Source organism: Poeciliopsis prolifica, unplaced genomic scaffold (assembly GCF_027474105.1).
Source record: "Poeciliopsis prolifica strain line A6 unplaced genomic scaffold, Auburn_PproV2 SCAFFOLD093, whole genome shotgun sequence".
Taxonomy (NCBI): domain Eukaryota; kingdom Metazoa; phylum Chordata; class Actinopteri; order Cyprinodontiformes; family Poeciliidae; genus Poeciliopsis; species Poeciliopsis prolifica.
The window spans coordinates 960,773-983,568 of record NW_026562468.1 but is presented as its reverse complement, the minus strand read 5'-3'; the positions used below and the strand labels follow the sequence as shown (position 1 = coordinate 983,568).

The window sequence follows — 22,796 nt, the reverse complement described above, 5'->3', positions numbered from 1 at the left end:
TGTCACAAAACGGCAATGAAAATACTTTTGTCACATAATAGAAGTTACATGATCAACAACCAGATGTTACTGCAGGCGTGGCGTAAAGCACAAAGATGAGGATGACAACAAATGGAAGGAGGATGATGACGTTTTTTTAATGATGAGTGAACAAACGTAACGTTTTCGTGCAGATAAGATTTTTGACCTTCTTTTTGTCAAAAAAATTTGAAATGGTGGTGTTTCTATTGAATAAAAAAAATGCTTTATTTACATTTTTGATTGTAGGACACAAGTCTTTTTCCTAAAAAGACCTGGTGGCTTACTGCTAACAGCTAATAGTTTTGATGAATATAGCTGGCTTTGGAAATTTTAGCCATACATATCCTTGCTTTGATGGTGGCACTAGTGTTGCACATTATTTATTTCCACAGAAAGTCATGGATTGTTCATTTGTTCATTTGCTAGAAAGTGTTAAAACACTTTTAAAAAGTCTCATACTTTTGTGAGGCTTATGTATAAATGGAAAGTCAAACGCAGCAGCGAGTCGTGCAAAAAACAATATTTCTGATCATACAATTATACAAAGGATGTGACTTGAATTTTTTTTTTTAGATGAAACAAAAAAAAAGTCAAGTAATTTCAATCTTATCATGCAGCAGAACACCAGTGTGACATTCTCCATTGTGTGCAGTTGTGAATAAATGTGACTGTGATCGTTTTATTTTTTTTTCCCTTGGCTATTCAGAGAACATCCTCTTGATAATCACTCCCCACCAGCATCCCCCAACCTCTTCACCTCTACAGGCCACCTGACTTACTTTGCTAAATATGTGTTCATCTGCATCACTTTCATACTGACACTTAGGTTTTGATCACTGAAACACAAGTCAGATATTCAGCGGTGAGCTCATGGTGCCTGGAGGCTCCTCGCTGACAGTTCAATGATTACTCTTTTGTGCAAGAAAACAAGCAAGTGTGTAAATGCCAAATTAATTCCTTCCTTAAAGACACATTTTCTCTCTTTCTCACATATGCACTCTACTCAGAATCAAATGCCTGTCATAATGAGTTAAATTTTTATCTGGTGCGGTTGTGTACTGTGTATTGCACTGTGTCAAACAAACCAAATCCTTTGAGAAACTTGTTACTCTCCTCGCCTGCGGTGGCATTGCTCCAAGAACCACAGAAGAAAACAAAACAAACAAACAAAAAACAGATGCTGAGAACAACTTCCTTCTTTGCAAAATGTAAAAAAAAAAAATGAAGTGGCTGTCACTTCATTTGTACATGAGTTGCTGGCTCATGTACAAATGAGCCAACAGCATAATGTTGGCTCATTTGTACACGTGCTAAAGGAAATACTTACAGGGATTTGGCACAGTTTAACGGGGTCTGAATACTTTCTGTACCCACTGTACACTATTAGTTAATCTCATAGGAGATGTAATCATTATAAAAATAAAAATTTTTGTCCATGAGGAGCTGAGCAGAGAACATGTTAACATACATATCTAACAGTCCATCAAATTTTTGAATGAATTATAATCCTTGAACAAAATTATGACAATTATTATCCATTAAGAGAATTATAACATTTTCCAAGAATACAAATCCTTTTATAACATGTAGTATTTTAGTTAATATGAACTTTACATTTTAAGAATAATGCAGAATCATTTCTTCAGTGCATGCACAAATGAGTCAACAGTACACACTGTGCTTCAAGTACAGATTGGGCAATGATAGTGGTGTTTGATTTTAGCAGTGGGAAATCTCTCTATTGTTTTTGTAAAATAACACAAGACATTTCTTTCATTAGCCCTGGACTACTGCGTTTTTTTTTTTTGTTGTATTTGGTTTTATTTATCCAGAATGCCCCGCGCTTTGCCACTTCCTGATTTTGGGGCAGATTCTGATCTGCTTGGCATTCACAGATGCAGTCGAACTGCACCAGAGTTCACTTCAAACTGAACAGAGATCTAGGATTTTAGGCAGACCACAGTTCACTTTTTTGGTCCGAGATGGTGTTCTCCCCAAACAAACTGGACTTTCTCGCCAAACAAACTAGAGTTGAATTAAAGCAGACTAAAAAAGGTGGGTGTGAATGCATCCTTAGAAAGAATCAATAAAAGAATATGTTTTTGTATTTAAAAAAACTCCACCACCTAACATTGTAGTCGCAAATGAGACTTACCCATCTCTTTTGTGACTCATGTACTGGCCGTTGGTGGCAGCATGTTGGTTGAGGACCGGGTTCTTTGGTGGCGCCGAAGAAGACAGGTCGAGGCCCCGGTGGCCATTGTTGCTGCTGCCGTTGTTGCGTTCCTCCTTTACATGGGCATTCGTCACCTCTTTCCACAGTTGCTGGAGCTCTGCTGGAATCATGCCTGAGACAAACAAATTGGATAATTAAATCAATTAGCAGTTAATCCAACTCTTCTTCATTGCCTAATTAAATCAAAGCGTCTGTAAACAAAGCTGCAGTATTAATTAGGAAATACTCCACTACAGGGTACAACAAGAATCTCAACATCCCTTCCATCTGCTGCCTTCATCTCTCTTTCCATTTTCTTTTTCAATGTGATTCAAAGCGTGTTTGTATACACAAATCCCTGGCATTCACGCAAATTTCATGCTTAGAGTAAATTAACATCCAGACAAGGCATGAAATCTGAATAATCATCGTCACTGTCTCCCAACAACAGAGATGTGAAGAAGAAAAAACAAAAGACTTTCAGAATAGCAACACTGGAAAACATCCCAGCCTCTGTCTCCTTGAAAAACAAGACCCGGGGGTAATATTCTCTCAAGCACATTAATGTGCAAAATACTTAAGGCTTTGCACCGCCTCCAATTGACACAGATGACTTAAACCTCATTTAACGAGTCAAGCACGCTGTGGCACTTGTACTGCTTTGAAAAAAAAAAAAAAGAAGTAAAAATCACCTGAAGACAGGGAGGATTTTTTCTGTTTGCTGGAAAGGTGTCGACAGGATGTATGTTTTCAATACCTGCAAGTGATGGCGGACACTCAGGCTAAGACCAAGAATTGAGATGAGATAATTTATTCAAATTACTTTCAGTGTCATGAAGACGGCAGACCCAGTTTGCAGATGCATCCGTCTTTGGACTGTCTGATTCTCCGAGTTAAAAAATTACAGAAAGGAGGATAAATTGATACAAAGAATGAGGTAAGATCAAAAAAAATTCAGAGGTGACTAGGAGGATCCAGTGCAAAAGTATTCATACAGGTTGAGGTTTTCTGCAGTTTGTCAAGTTACACCACACATTTTGGGGTAAAGTTTCTGTACTTTTTACTATCATACCATTGAATAAAGACTATTGCAACCTCAGTAGTGAATAAACAAAGTCATGAGGACCATATATTGGCATCTGCATGATATCAAATGATTTATATTTCTATCCTGACACTGATATTGGCCTGAATTTTCATATCAGTGCATCCTTAGTGGAGAACCTGCTATGTAAACCTCCCTGACCTCATGCTAACCACTAAGAAACAAAGTGGTGGGAGCATTTATGCTACTGGGATTCTTTTCTTCAGGTGACAAAAAGGAACTGGTCAGAATTAATAGGGCTGAATGCAATGCCGGAAAAAAGAGCTGAGACTAAAAATGCAAGGAACTGGAGTTTAGGACTATACCCTTCAACAAAGACACAATTTAAATAGTTTGTATAAAAAAAATATTACAAGTGAGACTTGTATAGTTAAAGTTCAGATCTGTACTGAAAATTGATCTGACACTCTCCATTCACTCTGACGCAATTAAGTAATTCTGAATTAAAGACTGGCGTGTAATTTATGTTTCTAGATATTTGAAGCTTATGCACACATATGCAGACTTGCAGCTGTTAGTTAAACAACACGTGGTTCTATTAGGTACTAAATCAGAGGGGCTGGGTGGAAATGCAAACCGACACAGTGGATCCTTCACCTTTGCACAATTATACCCAACTCAATGTCTAATCACTTCAAATCTCCCCCCCAAAAAAGGCACACACATCTGAGGTTGAAACAGGAAAAAATATGGACAGGCTTCTTAGGTTTTGAATACTTCTGCAAGGCTCTGTGTCTGGATTGTTTTTTTTTAATCTGTAAAACAAGACACATATGTTTTCGGTGTGGTGACGGAAGCTTGCGGATATGTGGTTGGTTGGACTGCAAAGTAAATGGGAGAGACCATTCATCAAGAATTACAATTAATTAAAGTCATTCTCAAAATGAGCACTGCCAAATGAAAGATGATTTGCACATGATCCCCCTTTTACCCACGCCCCCACTTCTCATCAACATCCCTACAGATAGCCGAAGTGCTCCTTTCAAGCGCCAGATTGTTAATACATTGTCTGCAAAATGCTTAGTCTTAATTTATTCCTGTTGTGAAAAATAACTGAGGTGAAGATCTCAATGCGATCAGCAGAAAAACATTTTTAATATGATAAGCTACTAAAGATTTTAATTACACTGGTTAATAGAGAACATTGGCCTAATGAGGCGCAGGACTCGGAAGAGACATGAGGGCCTAAGGACTGTAAAATGATTCTGATAGGATTGCTGTAAATTCACACTAGATCGTTTGCATATCAAAGAGGAGGAACTGATTGCAGGACAAATCAATAACCTTTCCACGTTCCAAGCAGCGTCTTTCCTCATCCCCGTATCTCGCCGCTCTCGCTCTATTCTGTCTGCCTGTATTCGCCCTTATTCCCCTCAATGCCTTGATGTGCCTTAATCGAAGCGCACGTCTATGACAGGCTAAACATGCTTAACATTGCTGCCTGTGTTACGGCATACTAATAGGCCGCTTGATTTCCAGCTTCAATATTTATAGATACCTCATTGTTTTTGGTGATGTAAAGACATTTGGGAGGAAAAGTTGTTTTTTCCTTCAAAGGGCTTCGAAGGGGAAGGTCAACACTGATGTGAGTGTCCAATGCTCTGACAGCGGGGGCAATCATTTCCTCTCCATACCTACTCAGTTCTCGGTGACAGTGGGTGATGTATTTTTAGCTGGTTTGCTTGACGGGGCAGCCCAACATCAGCTCAATTACCCAGCAGGCCAGGTGACCCCCTCTGACTCCGCTGTTTTGTCAGATGGAACCACGGCAGATCGACCAGTGTGATGAGAGAGCCAACGGACTGAGACCAACGTGCCACCGGCTTTATTACTCTTTGTTCGCACCGATCTAACCCCCTAACCTCCTGAAATCCCAACAACAGCTATACCTCATGATCCCTCATAAATGACAATAAAAGATCATTACACAAATATCTCCCCGGGTATTACATTTTGCGTTTTCTTACATCTGATTACTGCAGGACAACATAATGACATTGGAGTGAGGAATCTTTTTCTTCGCTGCCCAGTTTTGTGCAGATTGGTTTATCTTTCTTCTTTCCATTTTTCAACACAACTCTTCCGGCCTATTACGACTGGGAAATACGGACAAGCACTTTAAAAAATGTATGTTGTTGGAACACTTGATTGATCACTGCCCCCGCAACTCAATTTTACCTCTGCAGGTAGCTCTGGCACAGAGACAGGCCGAGCTCTTCAACCTTTTCCTGTCCTTGTCCTTGGGTACCCAGGTGACCATGTTCAAGCAAGCAGAAAGTTGATTTAGGGTTCATAATGACATCAGTTGCAGGCCATCATCCCCCAAAATAAAAAATGGCCCCCCAGTGCATTGGGCTCTGTGAACCGCACTGTTACTTCTCACATGTGGAGCATCGGTACCATGGCGGGGAGGACAGTGACACCGCAATTAGTTTATTGTTCCAGCCGACTGGGACCTTTACTGCACCCCTGTTTATGTTACCGTAATCACCGGCCTGCTGATACGCACCCCCCCTTTGCTCTGAAATATGTCCTGTCTTAATGCGGCAGGAAGTATTACCAGTAGCCCAGTGTTGGACGTATCAATCACTGACAGGTCAGCCGCATTACCCGACACGGTCCCCGACGTGCCGCTACTCTACGTGCACTTCATGGCTTGCCACATTCTTTGCTTTCGTCCTACCAGCAAATTTGTTTTGTCACTGTCCTCGAGCAATTTGAATGACGTTGTACAGGTAGAGGAACTCTCTCTCTAGTGGTGTAACCTCTGAAGGTGTGTTTAAAACACTTTGTTGAAACACGTGACACATGGACAGAGCTGTAGAAAAAAGTTTTCAGAAAAAAATATTTACCCTTTCGGATTTGGTATGTTTTTCTTTGTTGGCACACTTAAGGAATGCCCTGATTAAAGAAAGATAACAGAATTGAAATAAAGTAACTTCTTTCAGTCTCAAAGAAAAGTTTGAAAGCCATCTCAAAGGCTTTAGGATTTCTGTGAATTACAGTGAGAGCCATTATATACAACTGGTGAAAAGATTAAACAGTGTTGAATGTTCCCAGGTACAACTCATCCAGACCGCAGTACAAAACAGGAAGTGACAGTAACTTCTTACTGAAAGATTGGGCTTCAGCCAAAATTTTAAGATATGCTACTGGACTCTTACTGAACTGGATGGATGGATATTTGGAATATTTGCCAAATGCGCTGTCAAGTGGACGAAGGCTGTATGATGTTGCTTTCAGTTTTAATTTTGGTTCTTGTTTGTCTTATATGTTTTTAAATAATTTTCTAAAATTTGTTGTTAATTTACCCCACTGTGGGACAATAAAGAATCTTTCTATTTTATCCTATTTTATGATTATACAGGACAGAGTAAAACAAAACAAAAAAACTAAAAAAAATTGGAAAAATACCTTTTCGAACGTGTGCATTGCATCACATCTTGGGTAAAGATACAACAGTATATCAAAAAAATAACATGGTGAAGGTAATATTTTGGTCTGGGCCCACTTTGCTGCCCGCAGAAGGTCATGGAATCATGAATTCTGCTCTATATCATAGAATTCTGAAGAAAAATGTCCAGCTATTGGGAGCCAAGGGGATTTTAAAAATCATGTTTTAGAGTGGCCTTGTCAAAGTCTGGATTTGTTTTCTTCTCAAAAACCCTCCAAATTGTCTCAATTTAAAACAACTATCTATCTCTTCATGCATGACATTAAAATTTGTTAAATGAACTCAAATATTTATATGTGCCAAAAAAGACTAAAATACTTTTCAAACCACCTGAGCCACAAAAACTCACTTATCAGGCTAACAAGATGAGCTTTTGTGAGGTGAGGGAAAAGAGTGTCTGTGGAGAGGGGGGCTGGGTGTGTGAAGGGGTACTGCTCAGATCAAATTCATATTTATGAGAGTTACATCCTAACTAAGCACACTGCAGTAATTTATAACAGATACCGTCTGGCTGCCTCCAACACTTTGAGCATTAATGTCAAAGAAATTTACAACAAGAGTGACAAATTATACACCGGATAAAGTGAGCAATTGTTTTTCACTAAAAGCTGCATTTATACATTTATACTTAATTTGTGCTATCTGTGTTTTTGAAAAGTTATTCCAGCGCTCTCTTTTGGACCAATGCTTTGGCGGAACAGTTGCTGTAATTTGTCTCAGCCAAAAAAGAAAGAAGACCCAAGGAATCAAACGGGTTCTGTAAATAACATCACATGCACTAAAAAGCACACCTAATTTCTTCATTAGTGTACTACAGTGAATTTTTGTCTGGAAACCTTTTGATGCTTCTATTTTCTCAACTTTAAAAAAAAAAGAAAATCCCAGTGACTGATTACATGCATTAATAGTGGCCTTTTCAAATAATTACACTGATAACCACATTTCTCAAATGAGAGAAATAAAAATAATCGGCTAAAAAGTCATGGCAATTTACTGCCCCCAAATTAGAATCCATAATCACTGGGACACAAACGGAGCAGATCAACCCATCACTTCCGAGACAGTGCCAACAGCTATCTGCAAACCGTAGATTAGATCTTCGCACTGTGGGCCCGACCCACTGAAGTGTGAAAGGGTTTAGTGATGTGGAAAACAGAAAGGTCATCAATAACTTCAAACAGTCAAGCAGAAAATGTTTAGAATAAAAGGACAAACTGGGGGCTGGGAGCACTAACCTGAGTGTTGTAACAGCTGTCAGATTTGCAGTTAAATATCAGCAAAAACAAGCCTGCTGGACATAATGGAACAACCTGGGACAAGCCGGTACATTGTCAAAAGAAGCGTCATTCAGTTTTTTTAACAAAGAGAAAATTTTACTTGCAGTGTCTTGCAAAAATGGATTACTGTTTTGACAGTAAAACTGCAAGCCTCACTGATTTAGTCCTGGGATCTGCCGAACAAGGAGAAAATTAAACTGAAAAGCAGCCATGGTAACCAGGAAAAAGGTGGTTTGATCAGTTAGTATCAAAACCACTTTTTTTTTTTGCTCTATATGATGGAAAACTAACCCTGACCATCCCTATGGTGAAATATGGAGGTCACAGCATCATGCTGTGGGGATGCTACTCTGACAGTGACAACGCAACTGGATAGAGGTAATTGGATGAGGGATGTAAGTAAAAATCTGAGGCTTCTTCAAATTCAATATAACAGACCGCTACAAGCGATCTTCCCTGCCAACACCCATCACTGTCTACAATTAGTTTTTGAAGAATCTGAATTAAAGAGTTCCAAAAACATTTAATTTCCCTTTGGGATCAATAAAGGCTTTTTGAATTTGGATTACTGTAGCCTTAACTGCCTTAATCATAGAATGACAGTCTGCACACACAAGAATACGCATATAAACTAGTCCCTCCACTGCTAAATGTAAGACCTGATATTAATGCATATAAAGCCAACTTTAAAAAAAAGAGTTTTCAGACATACAACGTCTTAAACATAACAGTAAGAATTTTTGAAAATGTGCCGACACCCCATAAACTGATTTAGATCAAATCATTTAGTCTTTGAAGTATCCAGTCAACGTTCAGATCTGAATCCAGTTACCACCATGAAATGATTATCCTAGATGCTTGTCAGCCACGATGACTGAGTTTGATCTATTTTGGACAAAGGGCAAATATTTCTGTGCACAGCTGGAAAAGATAGACCCCCAAAATACCTACAAATCCCAAATTTTCAGATTTTATTGATATATTATTAAAAACAATGCATAATTGCCCCTCCGCTTATGCATTGCCATCTCATTGTCAATCACATAAAACTCCCAAAATATATTCTTGAAATTTGCTTTAATTTTTAGGACGATGAACCCCTTGAAAATGTATTCTAAACTTGTCTGCTGTATTAAGTATAGGAAGAAGCTACAGAATGTTTTTACATCTGACTTTCTTTTAACCTTTGATTGCATATTTTTATATTAGTTACTGGTGAGCAAACTGAACCATATTGATCAAAAACTTCAGTACATTTTATTGTCTGGGAGTAAAAATGCCCTTTCAAAAATGGCTCAAACATGAAGGTCCAACAATTGAATACTGAGTTAACATAATGAAAGAGATATATGTACTGGAGAAGCTGTCCTGTTATGTCAAAGTACAGAGGGACACTTTCTACAAGATACGGTCAAAATGGATAGATTACGTCAAGCCTGATAGGTCTGAGGAGTTTTTGTAAACCTTACCGTCATTCAGATTGATGCCTTGATTTGAAATGTCATTTCAATGATTGAATATACTAGCTATTCTGCCAACCATCCAAGGTCCGGTTTTTGTTTTGTTTGTTTCTTTTTTCTTGAAAAAAAGAGCGAAAAATAAGAACAAAAGCAAAATAATTATATTATTGCAATGTAATGTCCTTTATCAATAAAAAGGTGAATTAAAAAAATGAATAGGAAGAAGCATCTTTAATTTAGACCTCCAGAATTCATACTTAGCTATTTGACAACTCTAAGAATGCAATTCTGATAAATCAAATAGTTGTATCAAAAAAACAATTATGTGAAATGAAGAAACAGGACAGGACAAGCATCTGATGTCTCAGAGGTATTTGGAGATAAGACTGAATAAACAGGATGTTCTGAGCCTGTTGTGAAATCCATCAAAAGTACCTGACCTTATCACTCATATGTGCTTTACTCTTGGGGTGTGTGAGTGTTCGCCAGGCGTTTAACACACACACATGCTGCGATTCAACAAAGTGCAATTGGAACAACAGCAAGAGCCCCACCCCTGCGCCTTTGGCAATCGTCTACAGGCCGATAACTGATTCCATGGCCAGTCCAAACAATAACACCACTGTACAAACCCTGTTTGTGTTTGCCTATTACCTAAGTACACTCTCCTCCCCCATAACCTTCTGTTTTATCTTGTTATTTCAAAACTGTTTGTCTTAGCTGGGGAATGAATAGTCAATGCTCTCAAACCCTTATGACGGCGTATTTGTCACGAGGGAGCCACTCCTTCGCAAAACATAAACAAAGAAATACACTTTATGGCCAAACAGGACCGACTGCTGATCGAGAAACAGTTTCATGATGACGAGTTCACAGGCAGTTTAGGAACAATAAACGTCTTTGATAAAGGAAGCCGATCACAGGTAGTGTGGATCATCCCTTCATCAATCAACAGCGGGTTTAAAAAGCTAAAGAGATTTAATACAATAGGAGAAGTTGTGTAAGGTCTACTGAATTATTTATAACAACTCACAATATAGTAAAATGGTTAATTATTTACTGGAGATTTTCTGAAAGTGTGCTCCTGTCAGTGAAGTCATGAATAGAGTGTGGTTTCTTTTAGAACTAATCCACTGCTTTCTGGACTTATAAAAATTTTGACAGGAATTGTGAAAAAGGAAATAATCAGTGGCAGATCACACACGTTACATAAGTTCACATGTGGAGCCTTGTAAATGTTGTCACACTACAATGAAGGTTTTTTTCCCCATATTTGTCACATGACTGCCACAAGCTCTGATGTGTTTTACTGTAAACAGTCAGATATGTTTTACTGAGATTTTATTTCTAAATTTTGGACATCTAAAGACAAATCAAGATCAGTCAGGCTGATCGAGAGCTTCTATGAACAATTTTAAAGTCATTCCATAAATTCTCAGTTGGAGTTAAGTCTGGACTTTGACTAGGCCATGATGTCCCATGAAAACATGCTGATCTATTCCATCCATTGTAGCTCTACAGCACTGATGTCGCACTGGAAAATAAATCTCTTCAAGTTTCGAGGACTACCCATCTAACTAAAGAAATAGGATCCCCACAGCATAATAAAGCCTTTGCCATTTGTCCCGTGGTTATGATGTCCTCCAGGTGACATGCAGTGTTAGGTTTTTTTTTGTAACCCACTGCATTTTATCCTGGAGTTTTGTTCACATCTGACCAGTGGACCTTAATACATGTTTGTGTAACTGCATACAAAATTTTCACCAAACGTATTCCTGCTGTGATTCTGCACATCACAAGTAACAGAAGAGATCGTCTGCATCACTTGCTTCTCCAAATAAAAATAAATAAATAATTAAAGCTGCAAGCAGCCTCGAACAGCCCTTGCAGCTCAGCGATGCTCTCGCCCCGTAGCAGCCGCGGGGGTTCCAGCAATGCCACTAGATTGTCATCGTCGACAGTCTCGTGCAGTTCCCGCACTCATCCTCTTGGCGATATAAATTGATGTGTTCAGCAGTGCTCCATGATGACGTACCTAAAATCTGGTGCAGATAGGCTGATGTAGTGAAGAGATGTAGTTGATAGAATAGTCTAGCGCAGTGGAGTCAAATGACAATTTAATGCTATTGGGCTCTTTAGAGGTTCACAAAAGTTTGGTGCAACTCGGATGACGAATGTATGATTTGGAGACAACCGTATGCATACAGCAATGGATTGAAATTTGCCATTTGGCCACACCTACATGGTTTAGCCAGCAGCTAGTGTTGACAGAGTTCATCGTCGTGTCATTTTATGTCACTTGGCACAGGTTTAAAACTAGATGGAAAGTATGGCATCCAGCAGGTGACTACCCATTGGAAGTGGGTGGGGCTAAGGTGATGTCGTCAATTGACCATGTAAATGTGGCAAGGGCTGGTTTGTAGTGAGAAATAGAAAGTGCCATTCAGCTGTGACTTTGTATGATAAAGTTATTGCACCTTGATAATTTATGGTGAATAGTGAGATTTTGTCACAAAGCCACATGCTTTGATGTACAAAAAATTATTTGATAACTTTTGACCTTCAATGCCTCAAGACTGTGCTGAGTGATTCTAAAATCTGTATCTCAAAAGCTGTAGGACGGGTTCGATCAGATACAAGGTCTATAAAAAAGAGAAGAAGGGGGGTTTGACCCAAAAGGGCCTATTTCCAGTGGGCTCCAAGAGACATTCTTGTACGTCCTGACAAGATACACATGCATACCAAGTTTCAGAAATCTGGGTCAAAGCATGGCTTGGGGCTGATCATTTAAAATATTCTAGGGAGTGTTGCAGAGAAATTAGGCCACGCCCTCAAAAGATTGTTGTGGATTCCTGTTAGGGGTGGATATGGATCGATCCCAGTGAATTTGGTGCAGCTCAGGGCAAATACCTGGAATTCATAGTCAAACATATGGCAATGGCAACTCAGGTCACTTCGCCATGCCACCACATACATGTGCTCCACTGAAACCAGTCAGTGTTGGAAACCACGTTACACCAACATGTCTTCTGTCTTTGGACACAGTTTCATTTTGATTAGATGAAAGGGGTCAGAAAGTGACATTCCTTCTCTCAGGGGATGTGGCTTAAGTGATGTCATCATTTGACCATTGGGTACTGTATGGCTCAATCACTGAAAGTTTGGTGCCTCTGTGAGTGCCTCTATGCGTAGGAGATATTACAGTTTCATGCAGAGTAGGCAAACTTTGAGGCCTGGCCATGCCCCTTCAGCATGCATGAAAAGTTAGTTTTTTGTATTACTTTTTTTCGGCCATACCTCATGAACAAATTAACCAGATTGATTAACCGGATCGATTGAAATGCCTGGGATGAGTTTGATCAAATGCAAAGGCCGTAAAAAATCGGAACTTCTTTCCAAAATGGCTGACTCCCTGTTTGATGTGCACCATGACATTAGTAGAGTTCTCTTTGCATCTTGGGGAGTGCAACAGAGTACCAAGATTCATGCCTCTTCAAACCAGTAATCAATGTGGAGGGTGTTTGGAGAGTTGCCAGGCGGTGCTGTTGAGACGTTTCTTGTGTGATTCTGTGCAACAACCTTAAAGTGTGTCATTCTCACGCAGACTTAAAGCGCCCGTCAAGTTAGATGAGTTTTTGAATATGTTAAGGCCCCCAAGAAGCCAATTCATTTGACGGAAGAATCATAATAAAAAGAAGAGACAGTACGATTACAATAGGTCTCAGCAGCGCTTTTACTGCTCGGGACTTTCTCTTCAGCGTATCCCTCTCTTAAATGAAAACAGCCAGACTGAGCACCTCACAGTTTTGTTCTCTATTGTATTTAGCTCAAACAATCTAGACACGAATCACATTATCATTTACATTCAGAAATTTTACACATGCGCACAACTCCAGATCTCAAAAATATGATTCTTTTACTTGTCATCCATTAACTGTTAACCACGTGAAACCTGGAGATGGAGGTATTATTCGAATTCATTGCAGTGCACCATGTAAAGAGAAAAATAACTCAAAACCACTTATACTATCTTTTTTTATTGATCTCTGTGTCGGCTATGCTACACACAGACCGTTGCCCAAGCAACTGACTGACAACAGATCCACAAGCTCATTAGAATCCAACACATCAACATTTTCCACAAAAAGAACAGAACATTCAGTACATTACACTTTTATGTTTTCAGGCTTATGTTTATTTTGCAATTATTAATAAGTCATTGTCTGAACACATCAATGGTTGACTAGCTAATTTAAAGACCTGCAATACCGACGATCTGTCAGAACTGGATCTTCCCTTTCTGTGGTGTCAGGTCATCTGAAAGTCTTTTAGTACCATGTTCTCCACAAACATGCGCATACAGAGAGGGGTGACCATCAACCAGCCACAATCCAACCCAGCCCAGTCTTCTCCGTCATTGCTGCACAAGTGTAACCCACCGCAAGCATCTCAGCGTTCATGTTGCGTGTAAAGGCAGCTCGGAAAAACAGCTTACGACGTGTTAACAGTTAAACATTTTTAAGTGCGGAAGCCTCTATTTGTATCAAATTGATATAGGAATAACAGAGAGTTGGCCATTCTAAGGTAAAAACAACAAACAGCTTCCAGTCCGGGGCCAGGCAATGCCCCCCAATGCCCGTCCATGCGTCCGGGCCTGGTTGTCGGAAAGCAGTTTTATTTTTTATTATTTTGATCTTTTAGCGGGATTTTGCAAGCATGATGTCACAGTTCAACATGATGGTACTTCAGTTGAGCTACTGTACACTGGTGGAGAGGCAGATGTAAAAAGTGATACTAACCCTGAGTGAGCGAGTGAAGCGGCAGGTTGGTCTGTCCTGGCTGGATGGTGAGCAGCCCTTGTCTCTGAAGGTTGAGCAGATGTTGCTGCTGGACCTGCTGGACCTGTAGGAGCTGCTGCTGGAAGGCCAACTGTTGTGGTGACACTTGCTGCTGGAGGCACAAATGAAAAAAAACTACCATAAGCCAACAAACATGCACTGTATTCCACACAATCCATGCGTCCTCTTTTCCAATTTGGTCTTTCTTCAGTCCGTGACACTTTGGAGTCCTACCACTGATTTATAAGAAAGCAGTTTAGGTGTTCCCATACAACGGAGCACAATCTTTATCAATTTCATCTTAAGAAGGAGTTTCTTTTATGGGCCCACTTAAGACAGGTAGGTCTCTGCTTTTCTCGCTTTTAATTAATGCCAGTCACTCGGGAGGCAAATGACAAACAATGAAACAACACAGTTAATCATTCATAATTAGAGCCACAAGAATTTAATTACAGCCATTCATAATTCAGCAAACAATGTGCGACTAAATCAAAGTGCTTAATAACCACCCTAGAAACTCACAAGTCTCCCAGGCATGGTGCTGAGCTCGGGGATAAGCACTTCCCCCAGCCAGCCAACCAGTACAGCAAGCTGCGTTCAATCACATGTTAACGGGAGAGAGAGTTGATTTCTACATCCCACTGGGTTACATAAGACTTGCTATAAGTCTTACTCAAAATCTATTTATTAGACTTCTTGATCTGGGAACTGAGTTTGAATTTTGTACACAAGCAAAAATTGTGAAATGGTAGGACAATAATGGAATCCTTGAATAAGATTTTTTTTATTTGTCATTATGTTTCTAGAACACAATCAAATTGGAGCAGTACCCTCATTGATAAGCAGACAAATAAATACAATTTTAATCAGTCCTTGGGTTGCAGAGAGGAAGAAAAGTGGACAGATGAATTCCACAGCTCTTGGGAAAAAGCTGTTCCTTAGCCAAAAGGTTGTGCTCTGTACATATTTGTACCAGGCGGCAACAGTACAAACACTTTGTACTTTGCCCTTAGTGGGTGGGATCAGTGGCAATATAACTGGCCTTCCTTTGCAGTTTGCCTCATATATTAGGTTCAGGTTTGGTAACTGACTCCCCACGATCCACTGGGCAGTTTTTTGATGTTGTCCATGTACTCCAACTCCTTCCCTTGAATTGTAATAACATGGACAGTGCACCCCAAGAGGTCATATTCCACTGTGACCTCTTTGGTCTTGCAGGTGTTGAGCACCAGGTTTTTTGGTTAACACCACTGGGACAAGTTCTGGATCGTCTCTTTGTACAAGGTCTCATCATTGTTTGTTATCATCTGCAAACATTAGAGCCCTGCTAGAGGAGTGGATGTCTACACAGTGGTGGTCGAAGAGAGTAAAAAGAATCAGACTAAGCACACAGTCCTGTGGGGTGCTTACATTGAAGACGAGGGTGGATAGAGTTCGGTTCCCTATTCTCCCCACCTGAGGCCAATGAGAAAGCTCCTGATCCAAAGGCAATTATGTTGAAAGTCCCAGGTCATTGAGATTCACTATAAGCTTCTCTGGGATGTGTGGCTCAATCCTGTGAAGTGTGCTAATACTTTTGTTGGCATTTTAAGTAACCATGTTTGGCGTAATTAGTGAAAAACAAGCCAAAATCAAAACGGACACAGTCTAACTGAAAAGGAAAAAAAAAAGAAACTGAATTCTGTCTGGGGTTTTTTTAAGGAGATATTTTTAGGGGCAGATTTAAACGTGCCCCTAAATCTCATCAAACTGAGATTTGGGTGCATCTCAGTTTGATGCCCGTAACTGAAAGACACAATTGACCAATTGAATGTCAGGCACCTCTGGTTTACATTCAAAGTCTATGTAGAAGTGCGTTGAGTGTTGCTGAGGCATGTTATGACAGCTAGCGCAGCATCATTTGACCCATTTGGAGGATCCGATACCCCGCATTGTCTTTGAATGTAAACCAGACGTGCCTGACGCACAAAACCCATTTGGTGTGAACGCACCATTGGAGCTATGAAGACACCATCTTTGTGGAACACCTTACTACTGAGGAGGGCAGAGCTGGAGGTTAGAACTATAAACTATCTTAGCAGAAAACTAACTGCAGGTATGATGGCAGAAGACCAAAGTAAATTCAATACAACCCATGAAACAGTTTTGTATAGTAACAAAGTAAAAATACTTCACTACTTTACTTAAGTATATTTTGGAGTACTTCATACTTTCCTCGAGTATGAACATTGTTGATAACTTTCACTTTTACTTCACTACATTTCCGAACTTAATTGCATACTTTTACTCTGATACATTTTCAATGTGTGCTTTAGTTACTCGTTACAAAAAAGCGAGAGAGAAACGCAAATGTTTTGATCCCACCTACTGACCGACTGCAACAAAGCCTGCTTGCCTGGGCTTGTTCATCACCACCAATAGGATGCACAGGTTTCACCTCCCCACCTGCGTCACAAAGTTCAGCAAACAGTCTGATTGGTCAGTGCTCCGTTTGTGTAGGTTTGTGCAGTTAAAATGTTCGTTTGTGTAGCTTTGGTTTCCGAGATATTAAAATTATTTTTTAGGTCATCCAGAGTTCACCATCCCCCCATTTTGCTCCAAACCAAACCAAAGTGGGCTGGTTCGTTAGTGCTCCGCTTGTGCAGGTTTGTGCCATTAAAACAAACGCAGCAAAGTTGTTTTCAATTTGGATTTTGGCTGTTCCAATATCCGGTGTGAGCGGCGTCTAGCTCGAGGTTGATCCGATTCATGAACGCTAATTTGGGCCAGCCGGTCTCTGGTCTCCCCCTTCCTCAAGGTGTCGGAGTTTCACTCAGGGAGAGTCAACAAATTTTACATCCAAACTCTCCTGAGAAACTAATGGAAATAGATTTCTTGCCTTGTGACCAACTGACACAAAATAGTTAAAATTCTGCTTTCTAGCAAAAATGTCCGACTATTAATTTGGGCCCTTAGGCTCGAATGCACTAAGTTTGTGCTAAACTCTCCTCTTAAACTAAGACAGAACAGAAAAACTAGAATAAATCTGCAGGAGGGTAGAGGGTAGACACGAGACACACTGTTCTCAAGTGAATTTTTAGTCATAATCAATATTTTCAGTAATTGTAATCTTAATAAGTATATATTTTGGATGGCCTCAAAAAATCTTTTTTAATATCTCAGAAACCAAAGCTGCACAAACAAAAATTTTAACGGCACAAATGGAGCACGAACCAATCAGACTATTTGCTGGATTATTTGAGTAGGTGGTGTCAGCTTCATGGAGGTCTGTTTCGCTTCTCCCATTAAACACCAAGTTAACTAAAAGCTCTCCCTCTTCAGATGTCAATAAGCTGCATTTCCCTCCCATTTCTTTTTTTCTTTTGCATAATGACCAGTTGTGTTCACCTATAGTGTGTGAAGTAGAGGAATCCTAACGTGTTCTTTTCTCCATGTTGGCCGCATTTTCTGTACTATTTATTTTTCTCATTTTCAGCACTGACCTTACTGAAAGGAAAAACTTGAGGCTTATAGAAACTTTGTATTTTCTGTCCTGGAAGGTTTACTAAGAAGCTGGTTCAGTTGTAAAGCAGGTTAAGTTAACTTAAAGCAGGTTAAGTTAACCTTGTGATTTAAGTAAAGCACCTAATTTTCTTAGCTAAATGATGCCTTCAGGTTTATCTATTAGCAGGTTTCATTTTGCCTGCACTTGGTTGTGTACATTATTTTACGTGTATTTAACAAGTTTACCAAAATATAAAAAATGTCATTCAAACTGCATTTGACTTGTTTTACTTTTTACTTGTACTTTTCATTTCATTACTTGAGTTCATCCATTTTTACAGTCATTTCCATACTTAAGTACAAGACATTTCAGATACTTTAAGACTTTAACTCAAGTAACGTTTCAATCAGTGACTTTTACTTTTACCAAAGTCATATTTTGGAGCAGTACCTATACTTTTACTGGACTCCGAGATTTCACTACTTTATACAACACTGCCATGAAACTTGATGCCCCTAAAGTAAGAGACACCAACACATACCCTACAAAATAAGGGTATATAGGTTCTTAATTTTTCAAACAGCAGTCAATTACTGTTTTGGGCTTCATATGACTCGTACTGACCTTCTGTACAAGATGTCACACTCTCCAGAATTCCGGCCACTCCGCCATGATGAACATTAAAAAACAAATATGCTCCTTTAAAGCCAGTCTAACACCAGACATCTGTAACCTAATATTGCTTGTATTTAGCTGATTTCACTTTAAAAATGGTGATGGGGTGCTACACGAATGGCTGCACAAATAACGATGCAAACCACACTTGTCATTTTATTTTATAGCTTTTAATGAGGAAAGATATGGTGGTGGTGGATAGCAGCCGTGAATCATAATGACTCGCCAGCTGTCAATAATAATGACCGGCAGCCATCAGCGTAAGTGTTGCAGGGAACACTTTTCAAAAGGTAAAAAGATTTATAAGTATATGAAACATATCAACTATAGCATTATGGAAAATAGGGGTATAGACAATAATCTCACAATATGATACAATACACATTATTCTACTCACTATACAATATATATATCATCATATTTGGCAAACAATTTAATACACTTTTATGATTTTCTGAAAGATTTTAGAGGTACAGAGTGATTTTGGTGACATTTTGTGTTCCATAGATTTGGATTTAATCAGTTTTCAGTTGGATTTAATTAACTGAAAACTGATTAAAGCCCCAACTACACAATACCTCGCTCTGATGGGACAGAAACTTAGAGTCGACAGCTGCACAAAATGAATCAAAGATGCAGTGAGAAAATTAGTTTAGTCATTCAATTCATGTGGATTTGACATAAAACTCAAAGATCAACAATAATCCAGAAGCTAAGTGTTGAGATCATTAGCCTCTGTAGACTTTCAATACGCAAATGATTGCACTTATTTTGTTTTTCTTCTTTTGGACATACTGTGGTTGCATTTTGGACCTTGAGTCACAGAAAAACCTAGAGGAGGCGGAGTCTTGCTGCTATGCCGTCACAAATCAGACATGTTAATAAGACGTGTATAACCCAATGGACCCCTATGGTTTAATGTATTGATACTTGAGGATGAAAAATTGACACCTTCCTAGGGGGAAAAATTGATAAATATCATAGAATTGATTTAAGTACATAGCCCTAATGGAAAAGTATGCATCTAGCCATTAGTGACCTTAGAAACAGTGCCACACCATCATGTAACCTAACATATATGAAAAAAACAGGTTATCATCCCGTCTTTCATCTTTTAAGGCTCCTCCTGTGTAAGGAGAAATGCACTTTATGACAGTGATATATATCACGTAGTGTGAATTCAGGCAAAGTCGACAATTTGATTCACTGGGAGGGAGGAGGTAGGGCTCCGATTCTAAACTAGCCATTTACAACTTTTGTAAATACCGCAGACTATGAGCCTCACCCAGGTGTGTTTCCTTCACAGATAAATGAGCTCAAACAAGTAGAAGCCATAAATAAACTGGCAAAAACAACTTTGGAAAACAATTTCAGTCGCTCTGTTCAATACTACAGTCTCCAACTTCCAATGTCCATCAATAGCACCTAGAATTACTAAGAGACGTGGTTGCAAAAGGTCAATATCCCAACCACTATTACACACAGGATTTGTGTGGCCTTTTAAAATAAAGCTGACTGAAAATTTCAAAATTAAAGCCTCATTGTTCCTTACCTACTTCCCTACATATTAAGCTGAGAAATGCAGAAACTTGCCAGGTTTAAAAAAGAAACCTTGATGAAGGTCCAAACTGAAGACACAACTAAATGTAAATCAAAAAATACTATCAATTTCAGACTTTTATGAGCTAAAACAGAAATAATTGAAGTCAAGACTTCTTCCAACCCAGCAGATATCCCGGTTTTCACTATGAAATGAACTGAAGAACCATCACTCCGTTCACACAGTTAAAGTCAAAATAAGTCCAACTTAGACCCAACAGGCTACTTTGGTCTGTTTAGGAGAACACAAGACCAGCTGTCAAATCGGGTGTGGAGCAGGGGAAGGAACAGGGCACTAAAAGCAGTGCCGGGCTTCCAGGCTGTGCACCGCACCCTTTTACCAAACACAGGACACACCACTCTGTTTACTTCTCACAATTGAGCACGTACAGAAAAAAAGATGTCTGTGCAGCATGGTAGGCAGGTCACAGACTGGCGGCCTGAAACCACTGAATCAGTCAGATAAAATGGGTTCAGCCTTACAGTCACTGCTTGCTCTGTCAAAAGGGTCTCAATGGTGTTCACCTGCCTCACGCCGAGCTCAGGCTAACAGGAAATGTTGTTTTATTTCCCCTGGATTCACAAGCGACATCTCCCACAGGTGACCCGGGATCTCATCTGATCTTTCCTAGTTGGTTATTTTTCTAAAGTTTTTCTGTATCTGCAGTTGTTCGTTTTTCATCACCTCTCTTCCCTGACAACCCCTTGAATGGAGATAATAGTGCTTTCGGGGGCGGGAGTTCACATGGAACAATGTCTTTCATCAGAAACATTAAATAAATAGAGGCCGTCTCGGCAGAAAGAAAAAGAAAATTGAGCGCAGCGAAGATGAATTTAACCGTCTCCCCTTCACAATTTTTCCCTCTCTCTTTTAGTCCCATCAGCTGACAGCGGCTCCTGTGCGCTCCCAGCATGAAGGCACATTAACCCCTTCTCTACCCCACTGCTCCACCCCACCCTAAACCCAATAGACCAAATAAGAGGTTAACAAGAAGTGGCACGAGGGAGAGAAAAATACAGTCTCTGACAAATGAGAAAGAGTGGCAGTGGCAGGCCCCTTTATTGTCGACTTTCAAATATAAAGTTAAAGATCTTTGAAAAATAAAATTTTGATGTCTTCAAAATAAAAGAGGGCACAAAGCAACAACAGGGGACTATTGTCTGGTAGCCACAGGGGAGTCACTGCATAATTCCCTGTTCTGTCTTTTGATGGCTGCTGGAAAAAGTAGGAAAAAAAAAAAAGAAGCAAGCAAGCTGGCGCATGGGGAAGAGAAAGAAAAGAGAATCTCTTAAGACAGAATTCATTTCATGTGATCATACATAATATGGTTAAAAAGTAGACTTTCTTTTCTTCCTCTTTTCTTCTCATGCTCCATTCAATTGATCAATTGCGTCCCCCCTCCTCGTTCTCTCCTTTTGCTGCACTAATGTTTACATCAGATGTGAGTTTGGTGACAGGCCTTATCTGAGGCCGGAGAGCGGCGCTGTCATGTTGATTTATGGGAGCATCACACCACAACTTGTCCAAACTGAAGCCCACAGTTCATTAATTAGGGAACTAGAACTTTGAGGGGAGGGAAAGACGCTTTTCGACAGCGTGTGCATCAAGTAGCGCGAGAGGCTAAGCTTAATTTTTACTCTCCAAATGCCAAATTTAACAAGGACAGGAAAGTAAAAAAAAATTCTAGATTGCCTTTGAAGCTTTTCTGACCACGGACTAATAATTTGCTTTGTCCAAAGTGACGTTCGCATCCATCCACCCGTCATTAACAAATATTAAGCCATTTGGCTTTGCGCAAGCCCCGTCGAAACATGGACGGGTTATTGGCGTATGAGAGAACTCAAGAAAAAGAAGAAGCTGGGAGCACTCTTTGCCTTTTCTCCCTCTGCATTTCCATGTTAATTACCAAGAAAAACTTCTCCGATTTACATGCACCCTGTTATTTTTCTTTTCCATTTAGCCTTTCACTTTGTCCTACACACAGTACACAGAAGGGGTCATCTTTTGTGTTTCAGAGGACACGTGTTGTGGACAAAAGGGTTAGTCTTCTTTTATTGTCTGTCATCAGCTTTAGCATCTTGGTTAATAAAATATTTAACGGGTGTGTGTATTCAGGGGTAGTAATTTTGGTCTAGTTTCCTGTGCAAATATCTTGAAATAAGACAACTCAACCTTACAAATAAATTTTCAGTAAAATATGAAAGTCAATTCCTTAATATTGATTTAAAAAGTGGTAATTCCACTGGCAGATTATTTCACTTGCAACATGGGAAAAATGTCTTGTTATGAGAACTAAAATGCCAGTGGAACTACCACTTTTAAAATCAAATTAAGGAATTATTGACTTAAAACAAATGTCTGTATTTCTGCTGAAAAGTTACTTCTGCAAGACAATAAATAAGTTACATATGATTTTCTTTAAATGCACTAAAATCTGCACTAGAAACAAGACTAAAAATAAAATTGATTTTGTGTGTTTGAATGAGATTCTTATGGAGTGGAGCCAGCGACCTCAGAAAAATCTTCCACAAGTTAAGGAGTAAAATGACTAGACTGGTTTTTCTAAAGTGCCTCATGAAGAAATTTGTTGAAATTTGGTGATATGTAAATAAACTGAACTCAACTCAATTTTGGGCTTTTCCAACAAAATTTACTGGAACAAGCCAC

The 22,796-nt window shown here is 39.4% G+C and overlaps 1 protein-coding gene across 12 annotated transcripts in view; it reads right to left on the bottom strand.

Annotated features, from left to right (window-relative positions):
* The window catches only part of foxp1b (forkhead box P1b), a 274,772-nt gene that overhangs the window by 53,217 nt on the left and 198,759 nt on the right, over positions 1 to 22,796 (bottom strand). For 10 of the 12 annotated variants that reach the window (XM_055022938.1, XM_055022945.1, XM_055022939.1 and 7 more), the window contains 2 exons: positions 14,332 to 14,482; positions 2,177 to 2,369 (listed from right to left, as the gene is read on the bottom strand). In XM_055022938.1, the coding sequence (XP_054878913.1) occupies positions 2,177 to 2,369; positions 14,332 to 14,482 (344 nt within the window). The remainder of the gene's footprint in view (positions 1 to 2,176; positions 2,370 to 14,331; positions 14,483 to 22,796) is intronic. The other 2 variants (XM_055022946.1, XM_055022944.1) reach the window with 1 other exon arrangement.